This window comes from Cryptotermes secundus, unplaced genomic scaffold (genome assembly GCF_002891405.2).
Source record: "Cryptotermes secundus unplaced genomic scaffold, Csec_1.0 scaffold1430, whole genome shotgun sequence".
Lineage (NCBI taxonomy): Eukaryota > Metazoa > Arthropoda > Insecta > Blattodea > Kalotermitidae > Cryptotermes > Cryptotermes secundus.
The window spans coordinates 231,992-258,277 of NW_019736419.1; the positions used below are offsets into that span (position 1 = coordinate 231,992).

The 26,286-nt window shown below is 41.5% G+C and overlaps 1 protein-coding gene across 2 annotated transcripts in view; it reads right to left on the reverse strand.

Moving 5' to 3' along the window:
- Nucleotides 1-10,453, reverse strand: part of LOC111869955 (XK-related protein 4) — a 29,933-nt gene extending 19,480 nt beyond the window's left edge. For both annotated transcript variants that reach the window (XM_033753612.1, XM_033753613.1), the window contains exons 1-3: nt 10,060-10,453; nt 7,725-7,826; nt 2,992-3,206 (exon numbers count right to left, since the gene is read on the reverse strand). In XM_033753612.1, the coding sequence (XP_033609503.1) occupies nt 2,992-3,206; nt 7,725-7,826; nt 10,060-10,349 (607 nt within the window). In that variant the 5' untranslated portion in view covers nt 10,350-10,453. The remainder of the gene's footprint in view (nt 1-2,991; nt 3,207-7,724; nt 7,827-10,059) is intronic.
- Between the last annotated feature and the right edge of the window lie 15,833 nt (nt 10,454-26,286).

The following is a 26,286-nucleotide window of genomic DNA, read 5'->3' on the forward strand; positions in this document are numbered from 1 at the left end:
CCGAGATGGCAGTTAATGTGTTATTGCCATTTTCAACTGCATATTTGCGTGAACTGGGCTTCTCGACGTTAACTGAAATTAAGACATCAAAGAGGGAGCGGCTCAAATCCATCGATGAAGAAATGAGACTTGCACTGTCAATGATTCCACCACGGATCAGTCGCCTGTGTGCAGCTATGCAGGCGCAAGTATCACATTGAAGGTATGAGTAGAATTACTGTATTTACTTTAATAATAATAGAAGTGTTTTTCTACACTCTACAGTGAATTAAAGTTCATTAATTGTTAATAAATGCACGAGTTTATTTCTGTTTAATGATAATAAAATAACAATATAATAATATTATAGTAATAAGTTGATCACATTACGTATTTATATTGTCTGATATATCATGCATTTTTGAGGGGAATAACATTTTGGTGTGCCATGCTGAGTCACGGATACTTCATGGTGTGCTGCAAGTAGAAAAAGGTTGCAGAACACTGGCCTAGAAGCAGGTTGCATAACCCATTGTTCCATTGTTGTGTGCGCGTATTATTTAGAAATGGCAGTTTCTGTGGCTGGAGCCTTCTTGCATGGAGCAAATCCACCACATTGCTCCCTCCTTAAGGCTGTTTGTCCTGAACAGCATAACGGTGTATCACCTTTATTTACTTTCCAGGGGCTGTGCTTTCAACATCTTCCTGCAAGTTGTTCTTTTCTTTTTTTCATGGTGTTCATTCTCCATATGCTCTCACCGCTAACTCCGAGCAGCTCGCTGCTATGTGCCAGTAAGTCCACCCAAAGGTTTTCTTATTTCTCTTCTTCCACATGGTGGGCCATAACCCCTGGAGTGACCGGTGCTTCCACACATCCAGCTCTTCTTACACTAATGCTGCTAGTATGTTTCTCTTCCGTTTTGGACAGGGTGGACCACTCCATAATGCCCAGGCCTTGATTTTCTGCTTCAGCGGGGGATGACTCCTCCACAAGGTCCAGTTCCCCATTTTCCACAACCCATTGGATATCCTGGTCACTCGCTTCACAAACTCCTCTGAGGTCCTCTCAATCTTAGGAAGCAGCTGCCGTCTTGTGCCTGGGTCAATTAATCGCCTGCTGCCTCACAGCTGCTGTCTTAGGCCTTAGTCCCTTATGCATTATTGCATTCCAGGCCCTTCCAACATCTCTTCCTGCATGTCCATCCTTTCCAGGTTTCTTGTACCACACTGTCCTGATGGTTATTTCTTGTGATCATGTCTCCTGTGCCATGTCACTTTTGTACTGTGGGTCATTCTCCTGCCGGCTGCGGCCAATTCCTTCTGCGTTCCACAATTTCCCTGGGTCTAAATCTTCCAGAAGACTTTTCTCTTGCACCGTAACATTGCTGCATGATGGGACACCTTCCTGCTCTCAGCAGTCAACTTCCTTCAGGATCCACAATCTCCTCAGGTAAGCTCTTATGGCTCTCTGCATCGCCCTGCAGCTAGATGCTGGCCCTTGTGTCACTTCACTTCTTTGTTGTTCTCAAAGACTTCACTGCAGCCTCTTCAGTAGGGACCTCCGGGTGTTCCACATCAGACTGCATCATTCTGGATTAGCCTCCAAATTCACGGTCTCTGCTTCTTTCAAATCAGTCTACTTTTCAGTTTCCCTTGGTTTCAGGGCAGTCTATCTCTTACTGATGGGCATCTAACTTGTCTCAAATGGTTTTCGTTTCCACTTGGATGGCTTTCGTTTCAGTGTCCTTCTTGGCTGCATGGGTTCTCACCACAATACCAATATAAAGATCTGAAGTCTTTAGTTTCTTACTTTTCTTTTAAGTATTCCTGTATAATGATCAACTTTACAATGCAAACATGATGAGTACATTAGGAACACAGTACACAGTAAGAACAAATTTAATTCAATGCAGTATACTAACACACGCAAATAACTTCACACATGTTGGATCCTAAATGACTTTTCACCCATATATGTATACAGGAGGGGTTCAAAAAAATGTACTCACTCTGTGATAGTCAATATCTTTAGAACAAAATGACATGTAGTTACAATTCTTGCGCAGTAGTGTAGTGTAATGTTTTCTCAACAGATGGCAAAGGTCACATGAGTGTAGTTCATGCTGCGAGCAGAAGACAGCAGCAACAATCGCTGAAAGGTTGTTCTTTGAGCAATGCAAGGCTGTATTGAAGTGGCACTGGAAGTATGAAAACATTGAAGAGGTACAATGACAATGGCAGAACGAGTTTTGAACTCAGCCACCAACATGTCGAACAACTGCTCATATTCAGGATAAATTTGAAGATGACTGTACTGTTCATGATGTTCATGATGTCTGTCATCGCACGGTTTCATTGGTCGTTTCTTCTTTGATCCATTTTCCCTGACATTCAAGCGCTGTTTGGAGATGAGAGATTTTTACCTACATCAAGATTGTGCTCCACTTCACTACCATCGAGACATCATGGCGTACTTGGTTGGCACTCTACCTGGACGATGGATAGGTCGAAGAGGTGCTACTGAGTACCAACCACGGTCTCCAGACCTAACACCTCTTGACTTCTAACTATGGGGAACCTTGAAGGATGAAGTTTATCAACAAAAGCCAGCTACACTGAACATGCTACAAGAAACCACCGAAGCGTCGTGTGCAGCCATGACACCAGACACACTGACAGCCATAGTTCACTCAGCAGTTCAGCGGCATCGACGCTGTTTAGCTGCTGATGGTGGTCACTTCGAACACATACAATGATTCTATCTCTCTCCGCACAAGAATTGTAACTACATGTCATTCTGTTCCAAAGATACTGACTATCAGAGAGTGAGTACATTTTTTTTTGGACCCCTCTGTGTATGTGTGTATATATATATATGAGTCAGATTTCTATGTAAATTCTTTCGGCCTTCACTGTGCCAATGAATCTTGCTCATTACAAGTACACAAGGGCTTAATGGGAGAGTCTTACTAGAACTAATTCTTCATATTATATGCCAGAGATATTCCTTACCTTGAACAGAGCTTGCATGTGACTGATGGAAGATGAGGATCATAAGTTGTAAGATTGCCTGAGGTGCAGCATGCAGGAAGCAATGAAACAGTCTGAGTAATGCTGCATCTGAATCTTCATCTAACATCTTTCTGTACATTTTCTGTTGTCGTAACTTATTTCCTGCCTTCCCAGCAGTAATGCTGTGTACACCACAGGCCAGTGCATCGCAATACCTACATAACACATTTGTAATACCTAAGTGTAATACAGTGAAACCTCGATCTATCGTTCCTGGATATATCGTTTTCCCAGATCCATCGTTCAATTTCTGTGGTCCCTGAACAAATCCTATTTAAACTATGGAAATAAAACCCGCATCGATCGTTCTTCGATTTATCGTTTTCCCACATCTATCGGTCGGAATTCTTGGTCCCCATGAATGTTAATCCTGCATTGATCGTTTTTAAGAAAGTGCAACACCACACAAATGTTAGTAAGCATTAGTAGTAAAAGCAGTTGATGTTTCTGAAACGTGGTATGCGACCTTGAGCGTGTCTTGCGATAAGGGGATGCCGAGAGCCTTCCAGCTAGGAAAACTTTCCTGTATGTTAGTGTGAATCGTGTGAATCAACTCAGTTCGCGATTTCGCCTGGTTGAGTATACAGTCCATCACGTGTTCGATCCTCGACATGCTTCGTATTATTGTTAGCATCTTCAACAATTTTCTCCCACATGGCGTTTCCTGTGAAAAAAGTTCGGAAGTGGAAGTTGCATGGAGGAAGGGCAAGGTGATGGTGGTGGTGATGACGATGAAGCCGAGACTGAACCAGTGCCCAGTTTTACAAAAGCACGTTGTGCATTTGAGTCAGTGAGAGCGTTCATATATGCTCACGACATCACCGAAAGAGACCAAGCGAACATTGTTAATACTGAAAGATTATTATTCAGCTTGAAAAGGAAAGATGCTACTAAACATGTGAAAATTAATGACTTTTTTAACAAGTAGTAACACAAATTGGACTTGACAGTGGAAATATTATCACTAGTTTACGTTTTTTGATTTAGTTAATACATATAAGCAAATGTGACCGTTTTTATTCATTTTATATAGGCCCTGCATCTATCGTTTTCCTGCAACCATCGTTTTTTTTCAGGGACCCCGACGAAAACAATGAATCGAGGTTTCACTGTATTTGTCTTAAATTGTACAATGTAGAATTAGTAACTCTGCAATCCATTATGAAACAATTAACAATAAATGTAACTTGTATGAAGTATGTAAAAACAGTAGGTCTACTACTTATTAACTCACAAAACTCAATCACTGATAAATAATTGGACTTTTCCTTGGGGAAGGGGATCAAGCATGAGACAAGTTTTGATCTTTGCCTGCCCTCTCACAGTTCTAAGTCCATCATTTTTATTCATGTCTTATCTTCCCTTTCTACACCCATCCCCACTTGCATTATCCATCATGTTCTCAGCCTTCGCACAGACCACTTTACTTTGGTTTTAATTTCACTATCAATTTGAAAAACAGTGTTCCTTTTCATTCATGTAAGTTTAATTCTTTTTACATCCTGTTGAAATTTACAAATTTATATTCTTTTCCTCATTTCTTCACTAACAAGTCCATCACTTATCGATTTGTAAATTATACTTCTTAAAAAGTTGTAAGATTACTATTAGAAACACACAGATCAAAATACGTAGGTGGTACCAAAAGTCATGACCAACTTTTTTTTGCATGCAACGTGGGAACAGCAGACGAAAGAGAGTATGGTGGTAGGTGGAACCAGCTGTTGTGTTAACCTTGAGTGTCTTGTGACGTCAATAGCTTGCATCACATGACCAGTATAACTCCTAACAAAATGGCCAACAACCATATGTCGTTTCGCCAGCGTGCTGTCATTGAATTTCTTGTGAAAGAGGAAATTCCTGCTGCAGAAATTCACCAGACTCTTCAGCGTGCTTATGGAACTGTGTGCATGGGTGTGAGCAGTGTTCGAAGACGGGTGAAACATTTTAAAGATGGGAACACCAGCATTGAAGATGAGCCTTGGAGCGGTCTTCCGCGAACAGCCTCAACTGAACGCAACAAGGAAAGAGTGGATGAGATCATTGAAGATGACAGGCATGTGACTGTGGACACAATAGCCCAAAAACTTGGAATAGGGCACAGTGCAGTACAGGAGATGATTGAAATCTTGGGCTATAGGAAAGTTTGTGCTTGTTGGGTCCCGCGGTTATTGACTGAAGACCACAAAGGTCAGTGAAAAGCCAGAGATGCTGCAGAGATATCGACACAAAGGCAATGATTTCTTGCTCTGTATTGTGACAGGTGACGAAAGCTGGTTTCACCATTTTGAGCCTGAAACAAAACGGCAGAGTATGGAATGGCACCATTTCCATTCTCCACCAAAAAAGAAGGCAAACACAGTGCCATCAGCTGCGAAGGTGATGGGTACAGTCTTCTGGGATGCAGAGGGGTTTATTCTGGCCGAATTCCTGGAACCTGGGCAAACCATCAATGCTGCTCGTTATGTCCAGACGCTGCACAAGCTCCATTGTCCAGTGCGTGATAAACGTCTGGGACGATGCGGAAAAATAAAGAAAGGTCTGTAGATTGAGGTGGTGTATTTGGTTTGTCAATAATAAAGCATGTTACTTTACAAAAAATTGTTGCTCATGACTTTCAGTATGACTCTCGTATTACTGAAGAGCATTATCATCTGGAATATGATACCATGCAGTCTGGCAGATGTTTACTTACAGTACAGAGGAATGTGCTGCCTCCATATTGAGGGCTGAAGAGTAAGCCCTCAAGCAAGTAGAGCACTTACTCTTCGACCCTCAAAATGGAGGCAGAATATTGCTTCAGAACACCAGTCAGTAAACATCTACCAGTCTACAAGGCTCACATCCCAGTTGATAAACTATTCATAGTTACTGTCAAACAACTCTCAAAGTTCATAAAATATTGTTTCAAATTTATGAAACATTTACACTTAACGGACTTATAGATGTCCATTTCAGGCCTGTTTTGGCAGATTCAGACCCATACAGAACCACAGGCAAAATTACAGTTTTATATATTCTAGTTTTCATGTTTTTAGAGCCGACAGGAAGACCTAAGCTCATAGACTGAATGGTAGCAAGCATTACCTGAATTCAATATCCTTCTAATTTCCTCCTGAATCAAATTCTGATTTGTTACTGTCATTCTCAAATATTTGAACGGTGTCACATTTTCAAAGCATGGCTATCTTCATGTCATGACTTTTCCTTGCATTCTGGTGATGAGACAGCAACATATACTACTCTGCCCAAAAAGTATCCAACCTTGGGCCAGGAAAAAAAAGTTCTGTATCTGTGTCGTTACAATACCTAATCCCCTTCAAAGTAGGCACCTTGTGACTCCACACACTTAGCCCAGCAGTCCTGCCATTGCTGGAAGGAATTCTGGAAGGCTTCTTTTGGAATGGTGTGCAGCTGCGCCGTCGCGTTCTGTATGATGTCCTTGTGGCTGTCAAAATGGCAGCCTTTTAGCAGTCTTCAATCTCGGGAACAGTCAGAAATCACAAGGAGCCATATCAGAAGAGTAGAGCCTGGCGAACCTGCAGAATAGCGTGCTTGGCCAGGAAACCCTGGATCAGGTGTGATGAATGAGCTGGGCCACTGTCATGATGCAGCTGCCTGTTGCGTGCGTCCCACAGCTCCGGTCTCTTGTGCTGAACTGCATCATGAAGATGGCGGAGGACTTCTTGGTAGTACTCCTTACTAACAGTCTGGCCTAGTGGTGCGTACTCATGATGCACAACACCTCGGTAATAGAAAAAAAAAATGAGTATCACCTTCACATTGCTCCGAACCTGTTGTGCTCTTTTGGACCTTGGGGATGCTGGATGCTTCCATTCTGACGCCTGGACCTTGTTTTCCGGGTCATATCCATACACCCATGACTCGTCCCCAGTGATCATAGTCTTCAGGAACTCAGGATCCATGTTGTTGCACTCCAGCATGTCCTGCGCGACCTCAAGATGGAGTTGTTGCTGCTCCGGCAAAAGCAGCTTGGGCACAAATTTTGCCGCCACTCTTCGCATGCCCATATCCTCAGTTGAAATTGTGTTTGTGGAACCTCTGCTGATCTCAACCTCATCAGCAACTTCATGGATGGCCAAATGATGGTCCTCCATGATCAGTGTCTGCACTTTTTCACTTTTTCGACATACGATTACAGTACTTAGGTTTCCTTCTAGACCAACATCCTTACTAGCATCAATTAAGTTTCTGTTTTTCTTTATGGTATCCATGTTAGCACCCAGCAGATTTACATCATCAGCACAGAGCAGCAGCTGATGAGTCCCATGTAATTTCAGTCCCACCTGGTTTTCCTAGACCTTTCTAATGACATACTCTAAAGCAAAGCTGAATATCAATGGTGACAGAGCTTCTCCTTGTTTTAGACCACTCTGGACAGGAAAATTATCAGACAAATATTTAACTATATGGACATTACTATATGTTTTGTTTAAACACATTTTAATCGGTCTAACTAAATTTATGGGAACCCCAAACTATGAGAATATTGTACAATAGTTCCCTCCTAACTGAATCCAACATGAATACCTAAAATAACATAGTAGAAATTATAACAATGGTTTATTGACTATGCACTGGAAAAATTAAAAATATCTTTTGAAGGACATAGAACAAAACTGCCAAACTGAAATATCTAAAAAATTAGATACCTGAGTATTGGTGCCAACTGAAGCAATAACATGATGATTCGTAGCACCCACTTCCAAAGTGGAGGTTTTGAAAGAGTAGGCTCATCACCATCTATTATATACCTGAAACATATGTTGTTTATAAATATAAGAGACCACCATATTTGAGGAGCCATGGTACAAGCAGGAAGGTCGCGGGTTCAAGTCCCGATGAGGTCACTGGATTTTTTTCAGTTGACCTAATCCTTCTAGCCGGCTGGCGCGGAAGACTGACAACCTTACCAACATCTTTCAGCCGATTGTCTAGATAGTGTGGGACCCTCAAGGTCTCACAGCCATATGGGCCTTCACAGCCTGGTACAAGGATAGCTTTAAAGGGGACCGCCACATGCTTCACAAAATTTCTGTTGTGTCACACAATACACAAGTAGAAGAAATCATCTCAACATCTTGAAAGAATGCTATAAATTAACATAAGAAATAAAATGATATATTAAAGATCAAGATCAGGACATCCTACAAAAAGATTTACACTGAAGCTAAACAGCACAATTACTGTAATCAATGATAGATGGAAAATAATTTAGAATGTGCAGTTATGCTGTACTGTCATTTCTGGAATGACATGCTATGTGACATAGCTACAGATTCAGGCTATGTTCTTCCATAATGGGCATATGTTGTCATTCTCACAGCAGTAGATTTCATATGCTAACACGTGTAGCAGCTCTTTGTTAAAAACTGTGGCATCTGAAGCATAAAGATGTAGCTCAACTGTTTTTTAAGGGAAAAGGAATCAGACACTGGAACAGGAAGAAGTGAGGAAAGGGAGAGAGGGGATGAAAGATATTATTCCCTATTGAATTTTAACAGGCCTTTCTATCAGTAAAAATATAACTAGCAACTTTGCCATCAGCATACTTCAAACATCTTCTCTTCTACATCGCAACATTTAAAAACATTAATATAAAAATGTTTATGAAGTTTACTGTTAGTCATGAGTAAATTTTCTATTATAACAGGTATGATCATGTCTCCTGTAACAGCATTATATTGGGCTTTTATTGTACTATTACTTATCATAACAAGCACTGAAAAATTATCATACTAAGCAAAGAAAGAGACTAGCATGGCGTAACACAGTGCAGCACAGTACACAACTGCACCTTGAAGTATGTTGGACAGACAGGTAGAATATTTTGAGCATGCTTCAAGGAACATGTGCAAGCAATAAGAACCAACAAATCGAACCCAAGGTATACACAATACATATTAGAAACTCAAAACACTTATGATACTATAGATGAAACAATGCAAATTCTCCCCAGTCAAAAGAAAGTCCACTTACTAAGGACATTGGAACACTTCCACATACATAATCTTACTTTACAGAAACAACAAATGGACACTTTTATTGACACCAATAAACCCATATTCAGCATAATTTTAAAACATAACTCTCATAGCACCACCTCACTGAATCATCGCCACCTACTACCTCCTATAGCCACCCCTCACTACGCAGCCCAACACCCTCCTTACTCTTCACCTTAAATCACGTAACCTCAGACATATACAACACATTACTCTGATTACCAACATGCTAACAGTGCATCAGAAAACAAACCACAAACAGGTAACTATGTAAACAACATGGGTCCCGCCACAGCTCAAGCGGTTAGTCGCTGGCTTCCCATTGCGGCGGCCTGGGTTCGATCCCGGGTGTGGTCAAATGGGATTTGTGGTGGACAATGTGGCGCTGGGGCAGGTTTTCTCCTTCCCCTACCAATCTTCATTCCACCAACTGCTCCACAATCACCCTCACCTATCATCTGGAGCTGGTACAACAGGCCAGAAGTAGCCACAGTACAAGGGACTTAGTCCCACCCCACTAGCAATAAAAAAAATGTAAACAACATAGAATGCCTAACACTCAGTTAATGGTCAAAAAGTACTTACTTGTATACATTATAGAGGCATTACAACAAAGACTTCATATTTTTAGCAAACATCAAACTCATCCATAAGAAATACCATCACATAAACACAAACCACAACACTACACGCAGTGAAATAACACACACACTTAATCACCATTAATATTATAACACATATAGCTACATCAAATTTATACCAAAATTCATACAATTCAACATGAACGTTTTATATTTATTGTTTTTATTCATAGGTCAAAAGAGACCGAAACATGTGGGGCGGTTAATATAATAAAATGACTTACTGTTTTCACTTGATCTCGATCGTAACATAAGCAAAAGGATGCATAAAATAAGAACGATTATTGTTAGTCCGCTCATAAATCCAACGAGGCAGACAGGAGGAATAATTAACAACGTACCATCTCAGGCTGAATGCCGTTGTAATAAGTGCAGGAAAAATCAGAAATGTCACCGTCAGAGCGAAATACGAGCCTTGTCCTTGGCAGTAGTAGATGTATGCCAACCATGAATCAAAACCAATATCTAGGATGAACGTTGTTATTGAGATCAAGAGGCAAATTATGTGATATAAGCCAAATACCGATCCTGCTACTTGACTATGACCTTCGTCACATACGTTATTACTTAAGTCATCAGTCCCAACTCTAACAGAATCACTAGAAAATTTCACAACAACACATTCTGCCATTTCCAGATTTAATTTCTTCAAGCTCTTTGAGCTTCGACAAGATTATGTGTTACGAACGCGTTCTTCTCTCACCTCGCACGCGTGGAATGAGTACCGAAAGTATATGTTCCGTGGATACCTTCTGACACGTACTTTGTCGTCCGTGGCGGACCTCTACCAAGCTTAAGGACAGTGTTTCCCAACCTTTTTGATGCCGCGGACCCCCTGTACCGAATGTTAATTCACCGCGGACCCCATAAAACCCAAAATGGAAATTATTAAATTTTACGAGTACATATCATAAAAATGAAGCAGTAACTTAAAATTTTACAACACTAAATGTGTCATTTATGACAATAAAATACTGTTATAAATGGAGATATTCGGAAGATTACGAACATATCAATTAGGCGTAATATTATGAATTTAACACTCACCTAATGTGATGGCTGGTGCTGTTTTTCAGACGTCAACTTTCGAATGTCAGGATCAAAACTGGATAATTTCAGACGTAGATCTGGCTCCACGTTAAGTCTGTTCCTATATATGTTTTTCATGTGTACAAGATGAGAAAATGTTGTCTCGCACAGATATGTAGTGGGAAATGGCAACAGATGTCTTACAGCCCTTTTGGAAATTTCAGGGTAAACAGACCTAGCTTGGAACCAAAACTCCAGTAACGGTAACGAAGGAAACAGCAATTTGAACGTCGAATCACAGGACAGCTCGATAAGTTGCTCTTCCTCGGCAGAAGGAAGTTCAAATTCAGAGTCTACAAAGGGATTTTTCATCCAGTCGTTATTTTCAAGACCAATCGGAAAATACAGAGTAGATGAGACGCCAATGACCTCATATGTTCAATCATACTTTCAGCAACATCACTAGAAAGGGGTTGTTCACTGGAATCAATGAAATCACTCAGCATGTGAAAGGAATCGTATTTTCCTTTCTCGATACGGCTGCACCACAAATTTAACTTCTTGATTGTTGCCTCTATCTTGTCTTGCACAGAAAACACGGTGACAGATGTACCTTGAAGGCTCGAGTTAAGAGTATTCAAGATGTTAAAAATGTCCGCCAAGTAAGCAAGAGAGGAGAGCCATGCGAAATCATTTAAATAGTGTGTTAACTGAAATTTAGAGTTTATGAGGAACAACCTTACTTCGTCTCGAAGCTCAAGCAACCGCGTCAAAACCTTACCCCGGGACAGCCATCGGATTTCTGAGTGCAATAATAAGTGTTCGTGATCACTTCCCATTTCATTACAAAGCGCAGAAAATAATCGGCTGTTAAGAGGACGGGCTTTAATAAAATTGACAATTTTTACTGCCTCGTCTAGAACGATTTTCATTTTGGAGGGCATACGGCGTGCAGCTAATACTTCGCGGTGTATGCAACAATGTGTCCATTTAACAAGAGGTGCGACTTTCTGGATACGTGCGACCAAACCATTATGTATTCCCGACATTGCCTGAGCACCATCTGTGCTGATACCTACACATTTTTCCCATTGAAGTGTATTTGTAGTTATGAAGTCATTGACAACTTTGAAAAGGGCTTCAGCAGTTGTATTAAGAGGTAACGATTCACAGAACAAAAAATCTTCACAAACTTTATTTTCGTGTTCATATCGCACCAAAGCTACCAAATTAGCATTATTTGAAATATCGTGGCTTTCATCCAACTGCAACGCAAAATATTCACTATGACGTAACCGTTCTAGCAAAATATCTTTCACATTTTGAGCCATCTCGTCGATTCTTCTTTTCACAGTATTGTCAGATAACGATATTAGAGACACCTCGTTGGCATGTTTTTCACTAAACAAGTTCTTTGTTATCGTTTTTGTAGCAGGCAAAATTAAATCTTCCCCGATTGTATGGCGTTGTCCATTTCTAGCGATCAGAAGGGCGACTTCGTAAGAGGCAAGAACAGCCTTTTCATTTTTCGTTCCACATACAATGTCCTTAACTAAATTCTGTGAACCACAAAGTTGCAGTTTCTTATTTTGAAAATATTCTATTGGCTTATTAACTGATTCGCCATGTTTCGTTTCAAGGAGGCGTCTCAACTTCGACGGCTTCATAGATTCATTCGATAACACTTCGCAACAAAGAACACACTGTGGTCTGTCTTCGCCGTCTTTATTCAGAACGGAAAATCCAATTTGCAAATAAGATGGACAATATTTGCGTGATTTTTTGAGGGAAGGAACTTTATCTGCCTTGGTACTATTTTCGACAACACTAGATCCACTCGGATTATCGTCTGTCTTACGTTTCAATGATCCACACTTTAACCACAGATCCACACCTAAATAAGATCGTGAACAAGCTGAAAATCAGAAGTTTCTTTGTGAACTCAGTTATTTGAACAAAAGCAGAAAAACTGAATATTACACCGAGAGAAACACACTTGTATAATATTATAAAAATTCACTGCACAAAAACTAAAGAAACACGGGCTGTTCGCTCTGCCACTGAAATGAATAAAAAACGTGGTCAATGGTCCCAGGTTTATTTCCGTCCAAAGAGGGATGGATTTGGTGGGGGAGGAGGGGAGAATGGTCGGACAGCAGGTACTAGGACAGCAGTCCACGCTGAAACAAGGGTCTGATATGCAATGGGCCGACCAAAAGAAAATGTCCTTGGAAAAAGCTACACAAATCGTTGGTTATTCACCTCTGCTTTACAAAGGGAAGAAGTAACGGTACCAACAGTTCCGTTAAATTTTACTTCAACCATGGGCCTCAAGAGCCAGAGATATACATTGCAAATATCCCAGGTGTGAGGAACACGATAAGATAAAGTTTAATGAAAATAAACTATCCCGCGGACCCCCAGGGGTCCGCGGACCACAGGTTGTTAAACACTGCTTTAGGACGTAACAGGAGAATACAATTCACATTTGTTAAATTAATTAATAATACAGAGAATAAAGAAAGGGAACGAAATATTGTTCGAGTTCTACTTCACAGAAGTAACAGAGTAACAGAGAACGGACGAAATCAAATTGTGGTTCTGAACACGTAATTACGGGTTTCTCCGGCTATGGCCTCCACCTCAAGATTTGCCGGACGAAATTGTCCACTTAGGCGAACGAAAAATAATGCGCATTGTGCACAATACATTCATTTCTTATTGATTCATGTTTTTTAATCGATACATAATCTCTTCGAATATAAGATCAGTATAGTTATGCAACATGTTGGTAACACCACTGAAAAGTTTACGTAAGCCGAGCCATAACTCAAGCGCCTGAAGCGGTTAAAGGCTCACACGCACCAGAGCGATCAAGGTTGAGGCGGCGGGGGCGATGGCGGTGCCGATCAGATATTTAACTGCTGAACTTAAAGACGCTTTCAGACAGAGAGCGATCTTGCGGGCAGCGTTCCGGACAGTGCAGCGTTCTACTCCGCGGCGGCGATCAGATACAGTTTGTCGAGTTTGACCGCTGCCCGCGTCGCTGTGTGTTAGCATGAACAACGAGTACAACAACAGAGCAACTTATTGAAGAAGTAAAATTACATAATATCTCCCTTAATTAGGCTCAGTAGATCATTGAAGCATTCAATTGGCACCCGAAAGTAAATATAGAATCGTTCTTCACGTTGCCGTAGTTGCCGATATAAAATGTGAAATTTTCCTTCATGTTCACGAAGCAGATTAAAGTTGTGAATTCACATTTTCTTACGCTTCTTTCTGAAAAATATATTGATCAATATATTGTCGCGTGTTGGGTGTATAACGCGATAAATAACTTCACGCCATATTGAATATAGCGAATTTATTGCACATTCGCTCTCTCAATTATACAATTTACAGTCTCATAATTACTGCTATCGGCAATATCACAATTACATCCACTGCTCTCGGCGACTGCTACAATTCAACTGACTGCTTAATCGTTACTCATTAGTAACTCACTCGTAACTGGCTCAATCCTGACTACTCAAAAACTAATCACTCACTCCTCCTGAATAGTCAGAGTCAGAGTTACATTGCGACTGACGGTCAGTCAGTCAGTAAGTCTTGGTGTCGAGCCCATTTGGGGCTCATGACCAGATATTAATTATTATCGTTTGACAGTTATGGTCTTGTTTCTTTGTGGCGCCTTCTCTGATGAGAGGACGGATCTGTCTTTTGTATATGCTGCTGACTCTTGCCAGCGCAGTCTTTCTCGGGTCCGAGTTTCTTGGGACTCGCGACCATATTTTACTGTCTCAGAATTGAGACTTGAAAGAACGCGCGAGAGAGAGAGAGACAGAGACAGAGACACACACACACTTACGGATCATTTCCAGAGGGAACATCAATACTTATTCAGAAACCACCATCGCAATAGGTGTTCTGATTGCTAAATTACATACACACATAATGCCTGGAATACACAATGTACACAATATTCAACTTTTCACCATCACAGCAGCCTCCCGTGTATTAGGACTTTTAAAGTGTTTAAAAAATTTGGCTTACCTAGACTTAAATATATTTAATAGACACGGACAAATAGAAATTTAAATATACAAAAAACCCACAACGACAGGCATAACAATAAATAATAAATCATGCCACCCTAATCCTCCTGAATAGTGCTCGCTGCTCCTTCTTTAGCCTCGGCATGGACAACACAGAAAACAGTTACGTGATAAATACCACTGTTGCTTAACGTGGCGTTGCTGAGCAAAGCTGCCGAGAGTTGTTTATTGCTGCATAGCAAACGCGGTGTCCCCTGTTACGTCACCACGGGGGAGGGGAACGGGGTGTTTACCGAGCGTTGCACCGTCACGTCACAATATATTAATTGCGATGTTAATATTTGTAATAACTTCTCAAATTTCTCCAATTGTACACAATAAAAGAAATCATTTCCTTTCTTGCTGCTGCTCATCCTCATCAACTACCGCTGCCAAGAGTAACGCTTCTTCCAGACGTACCAGACGGGATAATCGATGCATCGTTTACGATGTGCTTATGCGATTTTTCAAACTGATTGCTACCACCGCGTTGTTGATGTGAGAAGACATTATCGCCACCGTGACCGCTACTGTCATCGAGCCCACCACCGCCACCGTGATCGCTCTGGTACGCGGAAGTCTTTAGTCCCTGGCTTCTCACAGTGGCGGCTCAGGTTCCATTCTGGGTCTGGTCAAGTAGGATTTGTGGTGGACAAAGTGGAACTGGGGAAGGTTTTCTCCGAGTACTTCGGTTTCCCCTGCCAATCTTCATTACACCAAATTCTTCAACACCATAATCGCCGGGGCAGGATACAATAGGCCAATCAGTGGCCACCGTGACGAGTGAACCCACTTGGAATCCACCCGCCACTAAGCGAATTAAAAAAAATGTTAGGCATTATTAACCATTAATATACTCCATGAGTAATATTACGTAAATATAATTTTTACGTAAATTACAGTGACAGTCCTCCGACAGGGAGTAGGAGAAGTATTGGTAGTGGCGGGGAGAGCTCCAGCATGCCGACAAGTGTGGCGGGGAATTCAGTACATGCGTTCTCAAGAGGAAATAACTTCTTACCTCATTGTGTTGCATGGTGTTTGCGTTTTAGTCTCGATGATGTTCACATATCCGATGTTACGTTTTAAGTTCCGAATGGCAGACTATTATGCACTATACACTATTAAAAACTTTTCACTCTTATATACATGAAGAGTTTATTTACATATTACACGGGTCTATTCTAAAGGGGCAACACCGCAATGTCCTCATAGATATCAACTCCACATGCCTGTCCTTCCTCGTCACTACCAGATGAATCGAAGCTATCATCAGAACTGTCATCACTATCACCGATAACATGGAAGACGAACTCCCGTCCTGCGTCCAAAAGGCCTTCCCGTGCCATTAATTGTTGCTCAATGTTCCTTACATGTTGGCACTTACGTTGCCATTCTTCTGCTGTTATGGAAGCCAATTTTGATCTGCCAGTTTAATGAAGTCATCCATCTTAAATGTGGTATTGCTTTGAGCAATCCATTTTTTACGATGGCCCATATTAACTCAATTGGGTTGAGTTCTGGGTGATACGAAGAGAGTAGTAAAATATTGTGATTGTGTTCTGCAAAGATTCCATCTATTATATAGGAAAGGTAACGGTTTGAGTAGTACGATTATATTACACGTAGGCGAGTGAAATGAAAATCTTAAATATTATTTGAGTACTATTTATTGTGCACAAGTGGTACAAAGCTGTATCACTTTTCAACATAATCTCCCCCACACTCAATGCAAGTCCTCCAGCGCTTACAAAGCGCATGGATTCCTTTAGAAGAAAAATCTTTTGGTAGTCCGCGCAACCACTCATGCACCGCGTGGCGTACCTCTCCATCAGAACGGAACGTCTTTCCTCCCATTGCTTCTTTGAGTGGTCCAAACATATGGAAATCACTTGGGGGCAAGGTCTGGTGAGTATGCCTGATGAGGATGATGAGGAAGACACTCAAAATGCAGGTCATTGATTGTCGCAACTGTTGTATGGGCAGTATGGGGCCTTGTATTTTCATGTTGCAAAAGGATACATGTGGACAGCAATCCACGTAGCTCTGATTTGATTGCCGGCCGAAGATGGATTCTTTAGGAGATTGAGTATGATGCACTGGTGATAGTGGTCCCTCTAGCCGCGTAGTGCTCCAAGATGACGCCTTTTTCATCCCAAAAGGGAGTCAGCATAACCTTCTCTGCTGATGGTTGTGTTCGAAACTTCTTCGGTTTCCAAGATTAGGAATGGCGCCATTCCTTGCTCGCTCTCTTCGTTTCTGGTTGGTGGAAGTGAACCCAGGTTTCGTCCCCAGTAACGATTCTTGCAAGGAAGTCATCACCTTCTCGTTCAAAGCGCCGCAGAATTTCTTCACAAGCATCAATACGTCAGTCTTTCAATTTAGGAGTCAGCTGCAGTGGCAACCATCTTGCAGACACTTTCTGAAACTGGAGCACATCGTGCACAATGTGGTGTGTTGAACCATGACTAATGTTCAAACTTCCTGCAATTTCATTCAATGTCACTCTTCGGGTTTCCTTCACTAGGGCTTCAATTGCTGCAGTGTTCTCTGGAGTCACAACTCGATGTGCCTGACCCGGATGAGGAGCATCTTCCACTGAAGTCACACCATTTGCAAACTTCCTACTCCATTCGTACACTTGCTGCTGTGACAATCATGCAACACCATACTGAAACTTCATTCTTCGATAAATTTCAATAGGTTCCACACCTTCAATACACAAAAACCGAATTACAGAACGTTGTTCTTTCCTGGTGCAAGTCTTATATGTGGCAGCCATCTTATACTGGGTCTGTGACGGTGTTCTTGAATCTGCAATATGCTGCAACCTACAGGCCATTCTGCACGCTCTTTGTAACACGCTTACCAACTACAGGCTAATGGCGCGAAATTTCGATTTTTTATTACAAATTAAAGTTTTCATTTGACTCGCCATCATATATGTCTTGATTCCGCAATGATGAAAAATCAGCGTTATTGAAGGTAATAGGTGGAAGGTAATATTTTAGCCAGGATATCACAAAATCTCTTCTTGAATTTGAGTTAGGGTCTATGTTTAATTGTATATCATGGTAGGAAGCATTATCAATGACAGCGATGGAATTTAGGAGAAGGTTAGGAATAAGTCACTCTTTAACCATTTTTCATAATTGGTGTAGTTCATGTCACTGTGATAGTCTCCAGTTTTTTGGGTGGGGTTTGAAGCGGACATAGGCATTAGGGACGAAACTTTGCTCTCCCCCCTGTACGGAGAACAATGAGCCGTTGGCCTTTGGACACATATGAAAATAATCCCCGGTTGAATCCATCACTCCATTCATTTGGGGTGGTGTGCGATGAATGAATATAGGTTTCATCCATGTAGAAGATTGGGTGGCCGTCTTCTCTGTATTCTTTAATTTGCCGCAAATACTGAATACGTTTGGCTCTGATATTATATCGTTCCACCAGTATCTGCCGATTATCAATATTAGAGTTAATTTTAACGACCACACAACACGTTTTTATCATTGTCACACTACATGTTTCGACCTCAAGAGGTCATCCTCAGGTGTACGAACACAGTTGCACAGTCACACGCAATCACATTCGTTTTTCCACTTATTTCGGTCCTGTATCCTGTTCGGGTCCACGCTCATTAATATATGTCAAGTTCTTCTTATAAAATACAAGTTAAAAATACAAATGTTAGAAGTTAAAATTAAAATTTAGTTCACTTTAACTAGTTATATTATTACCACTGGTTAAAAGTTCATGAATTAAAGTTCAATATTGGCTGCACTTTCACTTTTGAAGGTCTTGTTACTCTTCCGCGTCCTCTGATGCTGGATTTATTACGTTCCTTGTAAGTAGCCATCATGACAAGGAACGTAATAGATCCAGCATCAGAGGACGCGGAAGAGTAACAAGACCTTCAAAAGTGAAAGTGCAGCCAATATTACAGGTATTAGAAAGACGGAAGTCATATTTCATCGAAATGTTCACTTTGGCAGAAACAGACCAAATCTCAGATATTATGGATGACTTAGCGGGTGATAGTGACTTGTATACAGAACCTCGAACGTACGAAGAGGTATGTACAATAATCAACATACTCAGAATCAATAAAGCTGCTGNCAATATTAGAGTTAATTTTAACGACCACACAACACGTTTTTATCATTGTCACACTACATGTTTCGACCTCAAGAGGTCATCCTCAGGTGTACGAACACAGTTGCACAGTCACACGCAATCACATTCGTTTTTCCACTTATTTCGGTCCTGTATCCTGTTCGGGTCCACGCTCATTAATATATGTCAAGTTCTTCTTATAAAATACAAGTTAAAAATACAAATGTTAGAAGTTAAAATTAAAATTTAGTTCACTTTAACTAGTTATATTATTACCACTGGTTAAAAGTTCATGAATTAAAGTTCAATATTGGCTGCACTTTCACTTTTGAAGGTCTTGTTACTCTTCCGCGTCCTCTGATGCTGGATTTATTACGTTCCTTGTAAGTAGCCATCATGACAAGGAACGTAATAGATCCAGCATCAGAGGACGCGGAAGAGTAACAAGACCTTCAAAAGTGAAAGTGCAGCCAATATTACAGGTATTAGAAAGACGGAAGTCATATTTCATCGAAATGTTCACTTTGGCAGAAACAGACCAAATCTCAGATATTATGGATGACTTAGCGGGTGATAGTGACTTGTATACAGAACCTCGAACGTACGAAGAGGTATGTACAATAATCAACATACTCAGAATCAATAAAGCTGCTGGACCAGACAGCATTACCTCAGAGTTAATTAAATTTGGTGGACGAATACTGAAACACAGGATATGTAAGTTAATACTGAAGATATGGCAGGATGAGGAAATACATTCACATTGTGGAAAGGAATTATAGCACCGATACATAAAAGTGATAAGTTAGCATGTCATAACTACAGACCAATAACTTTATTACATATCTCATATAAAATATTTGCAATTCTACTGAACAATAAACTGGTAGCTACTACAGAAAATAAACTGGATAACCGCCAAATGGGATTCAGGCCAAACAGATCAGCAATAGATAACATATTTATAGTTANGAAGTTAAAATTAAAATTTAGTTCACTTTAACTAGTTATATTATTACCACTGGTTAAAAGTTCATGAATTAAAGTTCAATATTGGCTGCACTTTCACTTTTGAAGGTCTTGTTACTCTTCCGCGTCCTCTGATGCTGGATCTATTACGTTCCTTGTCATGATGGCTACTTACAAGGAACGTAATAAATCCAGCATCAGAGGACGCGGAAGAGTAACAAGACCTTCAAAAGTGAAAGTGCAGCCAATATTGAACTTTAATTCATGAACTTTTAACCAGTGGTAATAATATAACTAGTTAAAGTGAACTAAATTTTAATTTTAACTTCTAACATTTGTATTTTTAACTTGTATTTTATAAGAAGAACTTGACATATATTAATGAGCGTGGACCCGAACAGGATACAGGACCGAAATAAGTGGAAAAACGAATGTGATTGCGTGTGACTGTGCAACTGTGTTCGTACACCTGAGGATGACCTCTTGAGGTCGAAACATGTAGTGTGACANACATTCACATTGTGGAAAGGAATTATAGCACCGATACATAAAAGTGATAAGTTAGCATGTCATAACTACAGACCAATAACTTTATTACATATCTCATATAAAATATTTGCAATTCTACTGAACAATAAACTGGTAGCTACTACAGAAAATAAACTGGATAACCGCCAAATGGGATTCAGGCCAAACAGATCAGCAATAGATAACATATTTATAGTTAAACAGATCTATGAAAAATGCTTGTTCTGCAGTAACAGGGGGGAGGGTAAGAAAACGACTAAATGATTTCCCCGGCTTTTGCTTCCTTGGCTAGGGGCGTGCTGTTCACAGGGCTCGTCAGGAGGGCGCAGGTGCGAAATGTGGTAAGGGAAGAAATCACATCAACAAAAACCCACATTCTAACCCTATGCTACCCTATATTATTTATAATATTGCGACATGTCGCGCAACGGAGGACCCCTACCCCCGCCGGCGGCACGTGGCGGTAACGTAGCGCTCTCTTAATAGGCGAGTCATCACCCCGCCACTCTCCCGGCGGTGACGTGTCAAGCGGAGCCGAAGTTAGCCGAGCCCCCGCAACCTGGTAGCTATGCAACGCGAGTCAACAGCGGTGACGTCACCAAGGGATATCGCGGTTGCTAGGCAGCAGTAAACAACTCTCGACAGGGTTGCCCAGCAACATCTGTAATCACGGCGACTAGGAAACAAGGAAGCGAGGCGTTTTCCCGTTATCTGGCTGAGGGTTTATAAGAGAGCCACACTTCTAACTGGCCTCTAGTCCCAAGGGACTCGGACCCGAGAAAAACTGGGCTGGCAAGGACCAACAGCATGTACAGAAGACAGACCCGTCCTCTCGTCAGATAGGGCTCCCAGAAGAACAAGACCTAACTATCAAGCAGTAATAAATATCTGGTCATGAGCCCCAGGAGGGTGCTCGACACCAAGATTTACTGACTAACTGGTCGTCATTCGCAATGTGACTTTGACTTTAATGAGTTAGTTAAAATCTAGCAGTCGCCGAAGACAGTTAAAATATAGCAGCGGTCGCGGAAAGAAGACCCGAACGCGTGGTGGGAAGATTTGATGTGATAATTTGTGACACTGCGGAGGGTACTAATTGTGATATTGTAAATTGTGTAATTGTAAGAGCGAATGTGCAATAAATTCGTTATATCAAATAATATATCAAATAAGTTACTTGTCGCGCGTTATACACCCAACACGTGACAGTATTTATAACATATTTTTAGACTATACACAAGCATTTGGTTCTGTTAAGATGTATTAAATAATATGCTTCCTCAAAAACTACAATATCCCATCCAAATTAATCAGACTAATACAATAGCAGCAACTCTCCATAACACGAAATCAAAGATTGAAATATATGGGGAACTTAGCGAATGATTCCAAATAAGCTGTGGAGTGAAACAGGGTTACCCATTATCCCCATCACTTTCCATACTGGTTATAGATGATATAAGAAATCTAGACGTCAGAGGTAATATTTCCGTATGGTTGAAAAAATGTTGTGCATATGCCGATGATATACTCATTGCGAGAACTAAACAAACGTTGACTAACACATTTGAAGAGCTTAAAAATCTTCGCAAAATTATGGTCTGTTAGTAAACGAACAAAATATTAAATTCCTACGTTGTTTAAAAAAATCTAAAATAATTTAAGATTTCAGAGGCAGTGACAAGTATTTCATTATAAATACATAGTCTATAGTTAATTCGTGTAACACAATCGAACAAGAGATTAATCAGAGGTTAGCAATTGGAAATAAAGCATATGTTGCACATTTAACACTGCTTAAAATAAACTCATTACTCCATCATTATAATCACCCGGGGCAGGCTACAATATGTCAATCAGTGATCGCCGTTCCGAGTGGACCAAGTTGGACCCCCCCCACTAAGTGAATTAATTAAAAGATTAGATGGAAAGATGACAAAAGGGAATACCTAAAGAATTAAGGAATTTATAACTGGCTAACTCGCACACAGGACAGAAGTAGTTGGAAGGGAATTGTTAAGCAGGCCAACGTGTTCAAGAAATGAAGCTGTCAAGCCTAAGAAGCTGAAGATAGACGTGTGGGAACATCCCACATACTAACACGCGGTTTCGCCTGTCTAACAGACAGCACTCAATTCCTAGTCAATATCACATTGCTACCACCACTCGTATTTATACAGCACTCGCTGTCCAGCCCACCTTTGCATTATCTCGTGGGCTAGCCAAACGGCGCTCACAATCGTAACTGAAAGTTTTGCTCCGTCCATCAAGCATGCTAGAAAAGGCGGACCCAAAGCTCGCAATCATCAGTGATCACATTCAGTCATCAGAGTTATCAGCTCTTTCCTTCGCCAAAGACAGCTGCCGCAACTCTCCAGCAACAGCGCTCTGCTACTAGACAGCTAACCTAGCTGCCACAACTCTCCAGCAACCTCGCTCTGCGTCCAGGCAGCTAAAATATTTGCCGCAATTCTCCAGCAACTTCGCTTTGCGACCAGGCAGGTAACGTAGTTGCCGCAACTCACCAGCAACGGCGCCGTATGCAGCTGTTTCTACAGGCGCAAGCAGCATCAAATTACGGGCCGGACAAACAAGCTGAACGGCCGTACACACTTGGTCTACTAAAAAGGAGCAAATTCTAGCAGCGGACTCACGATGGAACAAACTGCCTTTTTCAGGGCCAGCTAACTTCAGACATTCCAAATAGCTTCGCAACCACTCTGTACATTCAATTTATCCAATTTAATATACAGAATGTTTCACTACTTTGGGGCATAACTGCAGGAGTTGATTTCCTAGGTCTTTGTAATCAAAACGTTCATATAAACATGTGTCAGGTTTTGGACGCTTACGGAGTTTTGACGGTCTATTCATTCCCATACAACCCCTCGTGTAAACCACGCCTATCACCTGGCGGGTGGCTTTTTTGAATCAGCTACAGATAGAGCGTTCTAGTTATCTCGACACTTGAGAGGTACCAAAGGCATGGTGGGTTGATATGTCCGGCCACGTCTAGTGTGTCAACTACTGGTGTTCAGAACAGTTCTCATCTCTGTGCGTCTGTTACGTTCACAATGATATTTTCATTTGAGGAGATGCAAATATGATTTATGTGTACGGGTTTTGTGACGGTAACTCGGTTCTTATCGTAGCTGAATATCAGCAACGTTTTCAGAATCATAGAATACCGAACCGGAGAGTGTTTATTGAGTGTACAAGGCATTGAGAGATACCGGTAGACTTCCCGGCGTTTGTATTTCAGCCGAGCGTGGTGTTGATGAAGGAGTCAATGAAGAAGGCATTTTTCGTATGGTACACCACAGTTCTCTTACGAGTACACGAAGAATTGCAAGACGTCTTCGTGTTCCCCACACGAGAACGTGGAGAACACTGCATGCAGAGGGCATGTATCCATAACACGCGCAGCGAGTGCAACATCTCCGACCTGAAGATTTTGCTGAGGGTCTGAACTTCTGCAAGCGGCTCAATGGCAGTCGCCATTTGCATCGTTACATTATGTTTACAGACGAAGAGCAATTTAATAGCGACAGTGTCAATAATACACACATTTCTCATTTGTGGGGAGATGAGGATCCCCACGCCACTTTTGAAAGCAACATTCAACAAAGTTTCAGTGTCAATGTTTGGTGTGCAGTTCTGGACGATTAGCTGATAGGTCCTTTTATATTGGAAGGTCGTCTTACAGGAGAGGCGTACCTCTGATTTCTACAGGAGGAATTGCCCCAACTTTTGGAGGATGTGCCTTTGGATAAACGAAGTCGTATGTATTTCCAACACGACGGGACTCCTCCTCATTCATCACGTGGAGTTACAAATTTCCTGAACTATTGTTTCCCCGGGCGATGGATCGGACGTTGCGATCCCCACCATTGGCCAGCCAGGTCTCCAGACTTAAGCCCACTGGATTATTGTGTGTGGGGATGGATGAAAGAACTGGTTTACAATGTGAAGGTGGCAACGCGAGATGCTTTGCTCGGTCGCATTCTGGAAGCCGCTGACCACATAATAAACAGCCAGCTGAAGCTGCTACGTGCTATCCGCGCGGTTCACAACCGAGCGGCAGCCTGTTTTGCGGCCGGCAGTGGCATTTTCGAAAATCAGCTTTAAGCACCAATCAATTCAAATTAAAGGTAATTTCACGAAGTTAACTTTACATTCATACTTCAAATGTATCAGGTATTATGCCGGTGTATTATTTTGTCCCGTTTGTTGTCAGCAATCGTTACCTTCTATTCTTCGTTTAAGATTGTCATAACTCCGTAACTGTCCAAAATCGGACACATGTTTATATGAACTTTTTTAATCACAAAGATCTAGGAAATCACCTCCTGCAGTTATGCCCTAAAGTCGTGAAACACCCTGTATACAATTGGTACAGATTTACGTAGTTGTCTTTTAGAACATCGACAATCCCACAGACTTATGGGATATTCACGTTGGTGAATTATTTTGTATCTCATCTAATGAAGTTGTTGCTGGTGAATAGGTGTCTGTAGTAAAATCTGCCTGAAGTAGGCTACGAAGCATGGAATATTAGGTTGACTTTTGAATTATGAATTGAGAAAATGTCGGTTGTGATCTATTTGTGTCTACTTACGCACTTGGAGAAACTGAGGACAATTAAAATCCTCAATTAAGGCAGTCGGTACTTAGACCGAGGTCTTAACCAGTCACCTCACAAATATAAATTAATACATCCAGGGAACAGTGATATTAGGACTCACAAATGTTAAACAAGCATTTCTGGGAAGCAGTTATCATGCTTATAGGCGGGGTAACTGTGACTTTCTTTGGTCACATGTTAGAGGAAGTAATGATGCCATCCTTAATAAAGTTGCCCGAACTACGGATATCTTTGGTGGGGACGCATCATGGACAAGGGATGCGTTGGGACACAGCTTTGGGACAACTCCTCGTGATCCCGCTGGGCAACGACGACAGTCTCGGGGTCTGGATCAGTATGACCTACCGGGCCTGGCGATTAAGTTCCCATAAACGGTGATGGCTATATGCCCAGAGCCTCCCACTCGGCGGCATAATGACTCTTGTGTATAACTATGGTGTACCTCGGACGAATGTGAGAGAGCAGTCCAATGGGGGTAGATTCAGTTATTTGTCTCCCTAGAGTACCGATAAGGTGCCGCAAGCCTTAGGGCTCAACACTCTGAAGCGGTTTGAACAACCCATTTGGTGGGGTGGGAATGGGGGAGCTCTTAGGCCACCCCCAGGGGTGACTTCATGCAGGTTGCCCTGGTCGCTACCTCATGACTAACTGGTGTCTCACTCCCATTAATCATCTGGGATACCCCTCTTACCCCGAACAGGCACTCCTGGAGGCTTGTGAGGGTTTCAATCACAACAAGAACAGACCACCTAAGCCAAGGTGTGAGACATCGTGCTGAGGGCTGCTTGGCACTGGGGCGGTAATTAGCTAGCTTCTTGAACGATCCCCTTGGGGCACCAGGCAGCACACACTTGTATTTATGCCTCCCACCCGTATGGAGCGTTGCGGGTGGCATCTTTTTAACCTTTAATGTCCGAAGTGTCCTGATCGGGCCAGTGATGAGTATGGTCGTCGTGGCCAGCGTACCCCATTTTGGCCAGTCGGGCATTTAAACTCCTCTATTGGAAGCACGTGCACACGCCGCTTGTAGAAGTGCATGTACAGTCTTAAATATTTATTTTTAAATGTAGTAATTTCCAGACAGACTTGAGTAAAACCCTAATAGAGGAATTAAAATGATACCTAAGTGAACAACAACAAAAATGAGTATATGTATGTTGTTATGTCAAAAACTCATTCATGAG